The following is a 13,312-nucleotide window of genomic DNA, read 5'->3' as shown; positions in this document are numbered from 1 at the left end:
TCCATTGATCCAGCTCGTGTTAACCAGCATTGATTTGTGCTTTGTTAATAACATTAGGAGAGCCACTAGTCAGAGTGAGGACAGGTCTCTCATTTTCTGGACCAGGCAGGCGTTATAATGATCACCCTCTGTGTGTTTGTTTGCCCCCAGAGACCATATGGAACACAATTAGACTCAACTCTACGCTGAGAGAAAACTGACTTGCTAATAACCACTGACAGGCTTTTTTGGGGTCGTTACAAGAATAACACTTGTTGATATTTGCCTGAGCCGAGATGAGTTGTTTTCCCTTATTTCCAGGATGTGCATGTTGAAATGAAGCGGGCAAGCAAACACAATTAAGACCAAATCCCACAAAACGCCCTGGAGAAAGATAAAAAAATATTTCTACTGTTTTTTGTTTTTTTTCAGTCCAGACTGTCAGAGTACTAAGGGATGAATTCCTGCAGCAAACGGATGATGCATTCTACAGGCAATGCTTTTCCTAAAGCCTCCTAGTGAGAAAGTTCAGTTTACTCTGCTCTTGAAAAAAAATGGAACAAGCTTCAGACTCCAGCCAGGGGGGCAAGACTTAATACTCCAAAACCAAAACTAGCAGAGGATATGAATAAGCAGCGCTGTCATGATCTGCCTCTCTGTGATGTGTAACAGTGTGCTTCTTGAGGCTGGACAGGATAAATCCCACTTCAGAGACAGTCTCTGGTGCTGGGCTGTTTAAAGAGATGTGTACAGAGCAAATACTGTTGTTTCTAAAGCAAGTAAACTAACCCCTGCATATAAGAGATGTCTTGGCATGTGTGCAGGTTTGCCTGAAAACCAGTAAACAATGGATCAAGTGGGATATGTTACTGGGTCGTTCTCTGCAGATCCTTTCAGTGTTTTGTCTTCTTACAGCTTGTCGTTTTGGATTTATGGCTTGCAGCTTGACTGTTTTGGCTCAGTCGTACTGCTCTCATCAACCATCTCAAGCCATAACAGATATTGTTTTCACCAGAAACCCTCTGATAAACTCAAGGTACAACTAGCTCAGCAGCAAACAGCAGACAGACACAGTTAACAACTAGCTGGTGGAAATGTTGGAGCATTTTGTTGCTAAAGAGACAGAATATTGGACTCAAAATCGCTGGATGAATGGAAAACATAACTTCAAATCAATGTTAATGTTGTCTGGATGTGTAATTAGGCAACAGGTTCACCATCACAATTTCATAAGGTAGACTTTGACTAAAATAGAGATTAAAAGTTATTCATTTTGAAGAAAGGTTCATTTCATTGGGATTTTAGTTTTGCATTGGTCCTAACCTGTGAAAAGCATCGTGATATTATTATACTGGGGTAAAAAAAGGAGAAAGAATGTGAAAAATTCTACGGCCGTCACTCACATTTACTGAGTGAGTAAAGGTTGCTGCATTTTCACCACACAACCAATCGACGATAATACAGAGTGAGGTGCAAAATCAGAACTATACTTACATAATATCCTAAATATATAAAAAAATCAACGATGTTGCGAGTAATAAAGCATCTCATGAAATTTGATATTTCTGTCACAATGGTTATGTAAAACTCCAACAAAGCAGAGGAAAAAGAAAATAGCGCTTTAAAAGCCTCAAAAGAAATACTACAGTGTACTTCTGATGCTTTAAAGAAGTACAATTTACTGTTAGTATTGAAGTATGTACAGTGTTGGGGAGTAGTTATATGTAACAGAGTTGTGTAATTACTGAGAAAAAATATGTAATTAAATTACTGATGCTTATCTAAATGTTGGTTTCATTCGAAATAATACTTTAGGGTTTACAGCTTATATGTAAAATATATCATCTTCTCTGTTGCTCTTTTCCAATTTTAAGTTAAGCTATATTAAAGTACTTTTAATAACATTTTCAGTGTTGAGTATTGTTGTGAGGTTTACACTGCCCGGTTAAAAAATCTAATATAGAAAATCATCAACTGTTATCAGTTACATTACTTTGATGAAGTCATTTAAATATATATTACTTTCTAACAGAATAACCAGTGATCTGTTACCTATTCCACTTCTGAAGTAACATTCCCAACACTGAGTTGATGTTCAGTACCAACTGTTCTCGTCCAGTCACATTAAACCAAAAGTCAACGTTCACATATTTGAATGGACATTAGTAGCTTAAATAACGGAACAAACGTAATTATTTTAAGCCAAACTATGATGTTTTTACTGAAGCTAACAAAGTAGTTCTGTTGCATTTGTTATTTGTCTTTGTTTCAATTTATAATGTCATCCGGGAGAAAATGAGTTTCCCTCTGAACATAATTGATAGTTTTTTTAAGGCGACATGGTTGAGAGGAGTCATAAGTGGTGATTGAGAGGAATCATTTTTGCACAGGTCTATACATTGTTGGCCCAGAGCAAATGTCATGCCCATACCATTTGAAAAAAACTCACTAAAACAGTGCGATGAGGAGGAGGATGTAGAAGTGAAAGAACACCGACTGTGAAGCAGAAATGAATAAGATCGTGTCACCCCTTCAGCAGACGCTGCAGGGAAGCTGATGACTTCCGTGAGATCACAGAAAAAACCCGCTGCAGACTCGTACACAGTCTGTGATCATCCTCCTCCTACATCAAAAGGACACACTGGAACACACACTCCATTCTTTATAACCATCACTCAAATCACTGGAGTCACATTTATTGAGCTCTGGTGCTTCAGAAGTCAACTACTGTGAGATTTCCTCGGATATGTCTTTTAGTTACACAACCATACTCAATAATACATCACTCCCCTCGCTGCTACACACTCTCTATACGGCACAGAGATAACACCTTTTAAAACAATGCAGTAAAATAATATATAATGTGTCTGTAATAATGTGTTCACACCGGTGTCAGAGGCACTTTCTCTGTGCATCATAATCATAACCAGCCCTCTAACATTACCTGCTGCCTGAAGCACACGTCCGCAGTTTTCCTGTTCTGCTGCCTGTGACGCACAGATTACCAGATTACGTCCAAACTGGATGGATTTCACAGTTGGATGCCACATTACTTTCCCACAGAGATGAGAAGCGGATGAAGTGGATCAAACAATAGAGCTGTTGATCATAGAGGCTGCCGTTGCATTACCAATAAAAAAACACATTTTCCCAATTTTTGCTAGAATGTGTCATCGCAAAACTCTGTCCCTTAGAAATGATACCAACAGCAAATGTATTTTTACATATCTAGCATGTCTTAAAATGTTGATATTAGAGTATTAGCAACGTATTTTATTTGTTTCCCTTCAACATCTGCTCTAGAAATACAATATCAGCTGATGTCAGCTAGACTTTTATATGGTTAAGCCCTCCTGGAACTTTGTTAGGTTAGGGAAAGATCGTAGTCTGGTTTTAATACTCAAATTCCAACACAACATGTTTAACATTTTACTGAAACCACAATTTTTCACAAACCTGTACCGAAGGCTGCCTGAAACCTAACACAGAGGACTTAAGAACTGAAAAAAAAATGCTGCAATTAGCTGACATTGGGCGGAGGCAGAGTACAGACAATGAACCTGAGTTGCATGTCTTTGAACAAAACTTAACGGTCCTGGGTGTAACCCGACTGGTTGATCCAACTTCTGTCGGGAGGCTGGTCCATGTGAAAAAAAAAAAAAAAATATATATATATATATAAAAATATATATAAAAATATAAAATATATATAAAAATATAAAATAAATATATAAAAAATATTATAAAATAAAATAAAATAAAGTAAAATAAAATAAAAAAAATAAAATAAAAAGTAAAAAAAATACACTATTTAATTGTTTATGCAAAGCATACAAACAGCATTTTTGGATGAGTCCCCAACTATGAAACTAAAATACTTAATAGCTGCAGCACCACTTAAATGGATAACACTGACAATCCCACAAACTCATTAATGTGCTTTGATATGTATGTTGAATTTCATTGCTGCACAGTTAAAAGACAAAAGCAAGACACGGCTGTGTGTGTGTGTGTGTGTGTGTGTGTGTGTGTGTGTGTGTGTGTGTGTGTGTGTGTGTGTGTGTGTGTGTGTGTGTGTGTGTGTGTGTGTGTGTGTGTGTGTGTGTAGTGCTAAAGCCCCCATTCAACAAACAAGCAGTCTGTAGTACATCATTTTTTGGTTGTGATTTCTGAGGACAGGAGGCTAAGAACATCTCATAAAGACACACACACACACACACCTCCCCACACACACACACACACACACACACACATTCCTCCCCACACACACACACACACACATTCCTCCCCACATACACATACACTACTGCCCCACCGGCTGAGTCTAGAAGGGTGTGTTGGTTAGAGATAAGATTTTCTCTGATGTCCTGATTTCTCTTTTTCCTAAGCCGGAGTGCCCCCCGCTTGTCACCTCGCAACGCCTCCCCACACATACACAACCTCACATGATCAGCAAGGGCACACATTTTATATTTCAAATGGCCCAAATAGAAGATTTATTTTCCTGCTGCATAAGCAGCTATGTATCAGGGGAGAAACGAAATACCTACAGAAGCTGCATTTGGGGCTTATTTAATTACATCACCACCCTTTTTGCAAAAAAATCATAAATAAAAGAACAAGCTCATCATCTCGGGTTTACCAACTCTGCTTAATTATTCTCCCAGCATTAATTAAGCAATCAGCTGGCAATGTATGTATCCCACCAGAGCCCATGAAATATGAATAGACAGCACTTGTCACACAATTTACATTCTGAGTATAAACTGGATGTATTATCAGATTCACAATCGTGTGAATTTTTAAGTTTTTTGGATTACAAATAAAGACCACTTATGAAACTTCTTCAGACCATACTTAGGTCTGAAGAAGTTTCATAATTAAACATATCTGTGTGTGTGTGAGGTTAGAAGGAAGTGAGGCTACCAGACTCATGTAGCAAACTGCTCATCTGTGCTGCACACTTTAGGCTACATGACCTGCTTTTAACATTAAACACCCAAATCTCTGATATTGAACCGTCAAATTGTTGTATTGTGGGTAATGTAGGCACCAGGATTTGTCAAGCAAGAAGAATGTATGGAATAAAAAAGACAATATCTCTAAATCAGCTGCATCAAGATCTTTCTTTGACCATCCTGAGTTGGACAATGTTATAGGAGTGCAATGATAAATAGATTGAGTACTATAGTATGTAAGGTGAGTCATAGACCTTAAACTACATGACGCTTTTATGATATGATATTATGGATCCCACCAGTGATATGAGCAGTAGCAATGTGACTGACCTGCTAAACCAAAAGGTTGGGTTTAGTAAATATTTGAGACATTAAAAGTTAACGTATAAGGAGAGGTTAAATAAATGATTGATTAACAGTTAAATTAATAGATATATTGCATTTTCTTCACGTGTATTTGGATCAGTACTTCCAAAATTCTATCAAGGGCAGCAACTGAGAGTTATTTTCAGTAGTATTCGTATTAGTTTGTTTCTGCACTTATTGTATTCGTATTAGTTTGTTTCTGCACTTATTGTATTCGTATTAGTTTGTTGCACTTATTGTATTCGTATTAGTTTGTTGCACTTATTGTATTCATATTAGTTTGTTGCACTTATTGTATTCATATTAGTTTGTTGCACTTATTGTATTCGTATTAGTTTGTTGCACTTATTGTATTGGTATTAGTTTTGCACTTATTGTTTTCTAGTAATTTGCTCTTTACTTTTGCTCTGGTTTTTGCTCTTAGATGCTTGTTTAAGAAAGGAGATGCACTTATGACTTCTGGTGACTAGTAGTTCTCTTGAATACCTATGTTGAATACACTTATTGGAAGTCGCTTTGGATAAAAGCGTCTGCTAAATGACTGTAATGTAATGTAATCTAATGCATTATTTGTCATAATAGCAAAAAAAAAATTCTCAGATTCTCAGAGCCCAGGGTGACTTTTTCAATTGTAAGTCCCAATAAATGTGGAGATAATCAGCAAATCCTGGAACATTCTCGTTGTTTGAAACTGAAGCAACTGATTTATGGATCTTCAAAAAAAAATGTTGATTCATTTTCTGTTCATCAACTAAATGGAAAATGGACTGATTGTTTCACCCCTGTGCTTATAAGATAAGATAAGATAAGATAAGATAAGATAAGATAAGATAAGATAAGATAAGATAAGATAAGATAAGATAATCCTTTATTAGTCCCGCAGGCTTACAGGGAAATTTAGTAGGCTTACAGCAGCGAAATATAAGACAAAGTGCACACAAGAGACATAGTAAAGAAAGACAAGATAAAAACAAAAAAAAAAAAAATGAAAATAAAAAAATTTAAATAGGTAGTGGTTGAGATTTATGGACCCAAGTATTATAAATAAGCAATAAAAAACAGTAGAAAAACAACAATAACTGAAATATAATATTTACAGACATTAACTATTATGTAATAGGCTATTAATCACCATAAATAAAAAAAAATGTCTTAATCATATCAGTGTTAAGATAACTTCTCAATTTAAATAGGTAGTTATTGAGCTTTATGGACATGCTTCATTCATACTAAATAAATATTTAATTAAGTCCTCCTCCACCACCCATTGAAAAAAATTCATACTCCTCTCGGTAGGAAACTGCGGGTGTGGAGAAGCCATATTGGCTCAAAGCCTATAGGCCTCAAAGCGGCATCCTGGGTAAACGACCTAGCGCCAAAATGGCGGCCGACTGAGCACAGTTCCACAAGCCCCTCCCCTCCCCGTTGTGGGAGGAGCTTAGTTTTCTGGAAGCTCCAGGAGCGTCCAGGGAAGAAAAAGAGTTCCCGAGCCGAGCCGAGCCGAGCCGGAGCTCCTCCAAATTATGCATTGAAGACTTAAGCGTGCACGTCCACTTCTGACCAGACTGCGTGTTTGTGCGTGCATGCATGCGTGCGTGTTTATCCCCGAAAGTGTAAAAGAACCGGGACTGATGCGCACCGTCCACTGTCCATTTCCTCCCCAGTGAGTATGCAACATTTCTGCAACATTGTATCCGTGCACAGGAGCGCAGGACCAACGCTGTGTCTGCAGACCATGCATGCTCTGCTGCTCTGAGACCGGAGAGAGCACGGTACCGGGGACAGGCGGGGCCGAACCGGAGGACTCCCAAAACCGGATTATTGCACCCCCCCCCCTGAGGAGCAGACTCACCCACAGCGACGCAGCATTTCTGTGTGTGTGTGTGTGTGTGTGTGTGTGTGTGTGTGTGTGTGGGTGGCAAGGGGGTCCACGCAGGACGCAACAACTGGAATTAAAAAAAAGAAACACCCTTTTTTTTTTGTCTTTGGAACTCTTTACCGACTAACCGGGTGTGTGTGTGTGTGTGTGTGTGTGTGTGTGTGTGTTTTTTTTTTGTTGCCCTCCTCGAACCAGCAGGTTTTTGGGACGCATATTTTTGGGGGGATCACATTTTCAGGACTATGGCGGACGACGACATCCTCTTTGAAGATGTCTACGAGCTCTGCGAGGTCATTGGCAAGTAAGTGTTGCATACATTGTTACATACATATTTACATACATATTTACATAAATTGTTGCCTACATTGTTGCATACATTGTTGCATAAATTGTTACATACATATTTACATACATATTTACATACATTGTTGCATACATTGTTACATACATTGTTGCATACATTGTTACATACATATTTACATAAATTGTTGCATACATTGTTGCAAACATATTTACATACATTGTTGCATAAATTGTTACATACATATTTACATACATTGTTGCATACATTATTACATACATATTTACATACATTGTCACATAAATTGTTACATACATTGTTGCATACATTGTCACATAAATTGTTTGTTGCATGAATACATTGTCACATAAATTGTTACATACATTGTCACATAAATTGTTACATACATTGCTGAATACATTGTTGCATACATTGTCACATACATTGTTGCATACATTGTTGCATACATTGTATCCTCTCATATTTGGTACTCCAATTAGCTCCTCGCACATGCGTGCTGACATGTGTGTAGGGGTTTATGGTTCCTCACACTTGATACTGATCTTAATTGCACATGCCTCTCATATCCCACAGTAATCTAGCACACATGCATTTTTATGGATGTGATAACAGTTTTTTTTTTTATTCCAACATGAAGATGAGATCATATTTCACTGTGGATCAGTATATCTAGCATCCTCCTGCACGAGTTTCTGTACTTGGCCCTGATGCCGGTGTGCTTTGACCTGGTGGCAGTTGTGGCAACTTGCTACAGAGATGAAAGGGCAGGGCACCAGACCACCATGAGTCATGAAGGCACATCTGGTCATGGTTAGTGACTGAAGGTCTCACCCCAGGCTACTTGAAGGAGTGCTCAAAGGGGGTAGGAGGGTAGGAGTGGGGTTGGTTCATCCGCCTGTGGAGTCAGAATCTCCATAACTTCAAAAAAGTATCTAAACATAATGAAAAATGTCTACCTAGCAAATACGCATTTCAATATATAAATAGTATAGCTGCAATATAAACAATTATAGAACGCTGTCATAAAGACGACTATAAACTCTCTTCAGATAATAGTTTTTGTTTCAGAATGTGATTTACGCTGTGGTTGCCACACTTAACTCCCAGCCTTTAGAAGTCAGGGAGGCAACAAAGCTGGGTGTATTATTACATTTTATCCATATAATTCTTATCCGTTGCAGCCAGGTAGAGTGTTGTGACAGTGTTAGTATGTGAAAGTTGACGTTCCCATGCTTCTCTTAGGATGACTAATGATCAGAAACCGGTTAAAAATGGCCGCAAGATGTGTCCATACACATTCTTTGTTTGCGACTGAGCCTCTTAGGTCATTAGTCATTAGTCATTATACTCCTAGAGCTTTGTTAATGGTTGCAGTGCCTGCACCACACCTGGGACTTTCCAACTTCTTATCGCACAAAGGAACTTGGAAAAAGTAACAAGAGAGGCGGTAAATGTCACTTTGTTTTTAATATTCAGGCGAGACGGCTGAATGAGTGGAGAAGAAGATCGGTTTGGAGGGGAAAAAAAACTGTTTCTGTTTTGACCGACGCGTGAATAAGTGACTGTGTCATCCAAACTGCTGGTCCTGAATGAAGCACTTCATCGGGCGTTACAAACAGAAGCTCCATGTGAATCAGGAGCTTGGCAGGCTTTGACGGACACAGCCAGCCAGTCAGCCAGTCAGCCAGCCAGTCAGCCAGTCAGTCAGTCATAGCAGGCCGACTGGTTATGGGGGTGTCACAGAGATGGTTGACTGTTTGACAGGGTGATAAGACCTGAGCTGCACGGTACATGTTTAGGCAAGTTAGAAAACGGTTTGTGCTCTTTTCTTTCTTTTTCTTTTTTTTTTTTGTCCCTCACAGTCACAAGCTGTTTCTCTCACGCTCACTCACTCCTCCTGTTCCCATCAGCCCTGTGCCTTTTTCTGTGTAATGTAAACGTATAATAATCATAAATATGTGTTCAGCCAAGGTTTCTTGTGGGCCAGGAGGAGCACTTTGAAGCCAGATGCTTTGAGTCAGGCCGCCACACACAAACACACTTGTTCTTAGTTTTTGTGAATCACGGTGTTACTCATCGGACAGACTGTCTGTGATTTGCAGTTCGCAGGAGAAGAAGAGCGGCCTTTTTATCAGCCGACCTGCTGCTCTCTGTGCGGAGAGAGCTGCTGTGGCCGCCGCTTCTTTTTTACGACCGCACTGAAGCACCAATTGTGGGTTTTTTTGATCCCGAAAGAGACTGGGTTAACCGGAGGGAAATCCAACCGAATGACAGGAAAGCATTGGCGCGAGTGTGTTTGTGTGTGTATGTGTGTGTATGTGTGTTCTGCAGTTAGACCCATGTAGTGGCAAATACAGACCTATAAATAGGTCATCCTGAGCCGTGCTTGGAAAGCAGTGTTGTGATCCCTGCTCTGTGTGTGTGTCCCCTGGAGAACAGGATCCACCCTGTAGTCGTGTCCATGTTTATGCACATGCATCGGTCGACTGTGCTCGGAGACTTAGCCCCCTGAGCGTTATGTGTACATCCGTGTGGCCGCCAGATTGATCCCGCCCGTTGTGCTGCCGTGTCCCTGAGGCGCAACAACAAAGAGGATGGGGTGATGAGGGCGGGAGAAAGCAAACAGAGATGTTAGGACAAAGGAGACAAGAATGAGGGGAGTAAATCTGGGATTGAGGAGGAGAGAGAAAGGACGTGGGACGAGCGAGGGAGCATGAGAGGTCAGGGGCGCAGTAGAAGGAAGCAGTCCATTAGTTTGACTCACACATTAAGAGACATCCTGCGCCCTCGGGCCGTGCTCTTTTCTAGTTCATCCACGGGAAGAAAAAAATCAAGTTGTTGTTGTGTGTGCGTGCCTGTGTTTCTCACAGTTGGGGACGTAACACGGCGCTGTGCGTAAAGAAATGGACAGCAAGAGAGATGTTGTTTTTCCTTTTGTTTTTCCTCGCAGCTCTAAACTGCACTGCAGTTAATACTTGGTGACAACGGCGAATGCTAATTTCAGTGCATCCGACCAAAAACGGTTTGGTTGGAGTGATGATATCATGCTTGCAACATCAGAATGCAGTTTACGCAATGACATGCATAAAATATGGCCTTATTCCGAAAAAAAGACAATATTCCCGCTAAGCCGTTAGCATAGCTGATGAAAAATCCTCCCTCTTTCATGCCTTCAGCCACCTTCTTGAAAAGGTTGGCGTTGCCTTATTTGTGCATATCCAAAAACCTCTTCCAAATCTAAGTCTTCCAGAAAGTTTAAGAGTAGGCCTGTTTCTCCTTCCAACCAGAAAGATGGGCTTTTTTTTAATTGGGCATGCATCTCTGCAATCTTAACCAGACAAGAGGCTGTGTTTCGCAAACTGCTGTAAATCCTCAATTGAGTCAACTGCGCTGTACAATCATCCAAAGACTGCTCTTTGAACCAGGGTCATATTGCCAAATCCCATTTGGGAATGAGGCCTAATTCAGAACATCCAAACTGAATATGCTGTTTACATGGCCTTTTATCAAATTCAGAATAGTGTCATATTGGAAATAACAGTGGAATATTAGTGTGCATGTAAAGGTTGTCAATGTTAACAACGTTGACGCTACAGTCACAGGCCATTGAGAGTTTATGCAGCGAGCCACAGAGTCTCTCAGCTCCTCTGTTAATGGAGCCAAATACGGGAGTGAGTATTAGCTGAATGGATCAACGTCCTACCTGTCCTGAATGTTTGGACTCGCTGTGGATTTAATAGTGGATATTGTCCCAGAACATATCTCTGTAGAGCTGATCTGCAAAATGTATTACCCCCATTTGCATAACCTCACGGCCTAGGAGGACACTCGAGGGATGCTGCACAAGGCCTGAATGTCATTATACGTCTCGGTCCGAGGAGGTGTGTGTTTAACGTGTGTGTATGCGGTCCAGTCGTGTGGTCCAGTGTGTCTTTTTCCAGGAGGTGACAGGAAATATAAGCCCCAGGCCTGGCTCTATCTCCAGTGAGTGTGTCCCACTCACCTCCTCCAGTGAACTGACATCACCCTGTAATCCACGGGGACAGAAATACCTGCTAGTTCACTGTTTCACCGCTGTCTTTTTCAGCTTGCTGTAGGAGAAATTATGGTAATAATGAGGAGGGTTTGTAGCTGTGTGTGTGTGTCAGTGTGTGGTGTGACTCCCTCATCTTCCCCCTTTCCCTCAGGAAGACTAGAGCGCTTTCTTATGCCAAGGTGCAACCCGCCAGTTTAGCTAATTATGTATTTTTTAAGGCTCCGCTAAGGTTTTTTTGTGTATTTTTGTGTGCACGTAGGCGTTTGCAGCCATCCGTCCTTGGTGAAATGTGTGGAACACTGACCTACATCAGGACAGGCAGCTCCACTACAGGAGCCATGTCTCTGACGGAGCTGGCCGAGGGGCTTAAATAACCCACCCAGGCCACGGCACCAGCAAAACCCATGGGCTGTGGGTCAGTGGGTTAAACACTGCTCTGTTTACATTTTCAGACTTAAGTGTGTTTTAAAAGGCAGCCTGCCCAGCACAGACTTTAATGGCAGCTGTGTTCACTGAAGAGGCTCTTCTCCTAGAAAAAATATGATATTACACTCGGGGTCAATTTGAATAACAGCATCTGCCAAGTGGTGGTATTTTCTGCACTGAGTTGCCCCCTTTTCAGTTTTTGAGATATGGCCAGGATGTTCCTTCTCAGCTCCATCCTAATAAATTAATTCTGCCTGAAGTAGTTACCGAACAATAAACCAATTAAAAAAAAAGCGAGATTATAGAGTCATAATGCAACGACAACGTGGCTGTGACTGAATTGGGTCCGTGGCCCTCAAGAGAATACACGCAGGGCGATGTCTCCAGGGCCCGTTCGCCTGCACCATGTGTATAATTGTGTGCAAGCAACTTGTATTCTGTGAGCTTCGCCTCTCTGTTGGGGTTTGGAGGAGAAAAAAATCTGCTGAAAGGCTGGTTCCTGCACGCACAATTACACAGATGATATAGCAAAGAGATCTAGCACTCAACCACTAAAATATTAATCCATCCTCATCAAGCCGGAGAAAACACCCCCAGCAGACCCCGGCAGCTCTCTATGAGCTGTGGAAAGTAAAAAAAAAAGAAGCTACATCTGGCTTCTTGTAGAGCCCCCCCTCTGAAGAACAAGCTCTGTTCAAGTCTCACAAGAGAAACCTGCTGAAGTACCGTCTACAGTCTGTAAATGGATTCTAAAACAGTAACATGTGGTGCGTTTAACACCGTTCATAACTGTATGTTACCTAAGGGAAGTGGAAACTAGGGATGTACTGATCCGACTTTTTACAGTCCGGATACCTCGGCTTTGGGTATCGACCGCTATCCCGTCTGATACATGTGTACGGTGTTTTATTAATACACCGTGTGGAAGAGACTGGGATCAATCCTTTATGTGTAAGGCAACATTGGGCTTGACTAACTTTGTAAAGCAATATGTGAAAAAAATACATAGATATATATTTACTGAATTGTTATTTATTAAAATAAGGTTAACCGATAAAAGATCGGCTTATAGGGACAAATACCGGATCAAGCTTTTTAAATCAGAGTGTGTCCGATATCAGTACCTGTGGAACACAACAGACGTATCATCATCTTTTAAGTTGACATGTTGAACCTGTGAGCAAACAGTTGCTTATTTCCACATCCAGCGAGAGCAACAGTTACGGAACATCTTACAGATCATTCACTTGCAGTAAATTTGTCATGTCATGTGATGTCCACCTGAATGACTGTAAGTGCATAATTCACTCTCTTTTAGCTCTGTTTTTGGTCTCCACCAACTCCTG

General features: G+C 40.6%; 1 protein-coding gene across 1 annotated transcript in view; it reads left to right on the top strand.

Moving 5' to 3' along the window:
* The first annotated feature begins 6,770 nt into the window (after positions 1 to 6,770).
* The window catches only part of caska (calcium/calmodulin-dependent serine protein kinase a), a 112,853-nt gene continuing 106,311 nt past the window's right edge, over positions 6,771 to 13,312 (top strand). The window contains 2 exon segments of the mRNA XM_054614682.1: positions 6,771 to 6,966; positions 7,378 to 7,483. Of these exon segments, the coding sequence (XP_054470657.1) occupies positions 7,425 to 7,483 (59 nt within the window). The 5' untranslated portion in view covers positions 6,771 to 6,966; positions 7,378 to 7,424.

Source organism: Anoplopoma fimbria, chromosome 16 (assembly GCF_027596085.1).
Source record: "Anoplopoma fimbria isolate UVic2021 breed Golden Eagle Sablefish chromosome 16, Afim_UVic_2022, whole genome shotgun sequence".
NCBI classification, from domain to species: domain Eukaryota; kingdom Metazoa; phylum Chordata; class Actinopteri; order Perciformes; family Anoplopomatidae; genus Anoplopoma; species Anoplopoma fimbria.
This window is presented reverse-complemented; position numbering and strand designations above follow the sequence as displayed.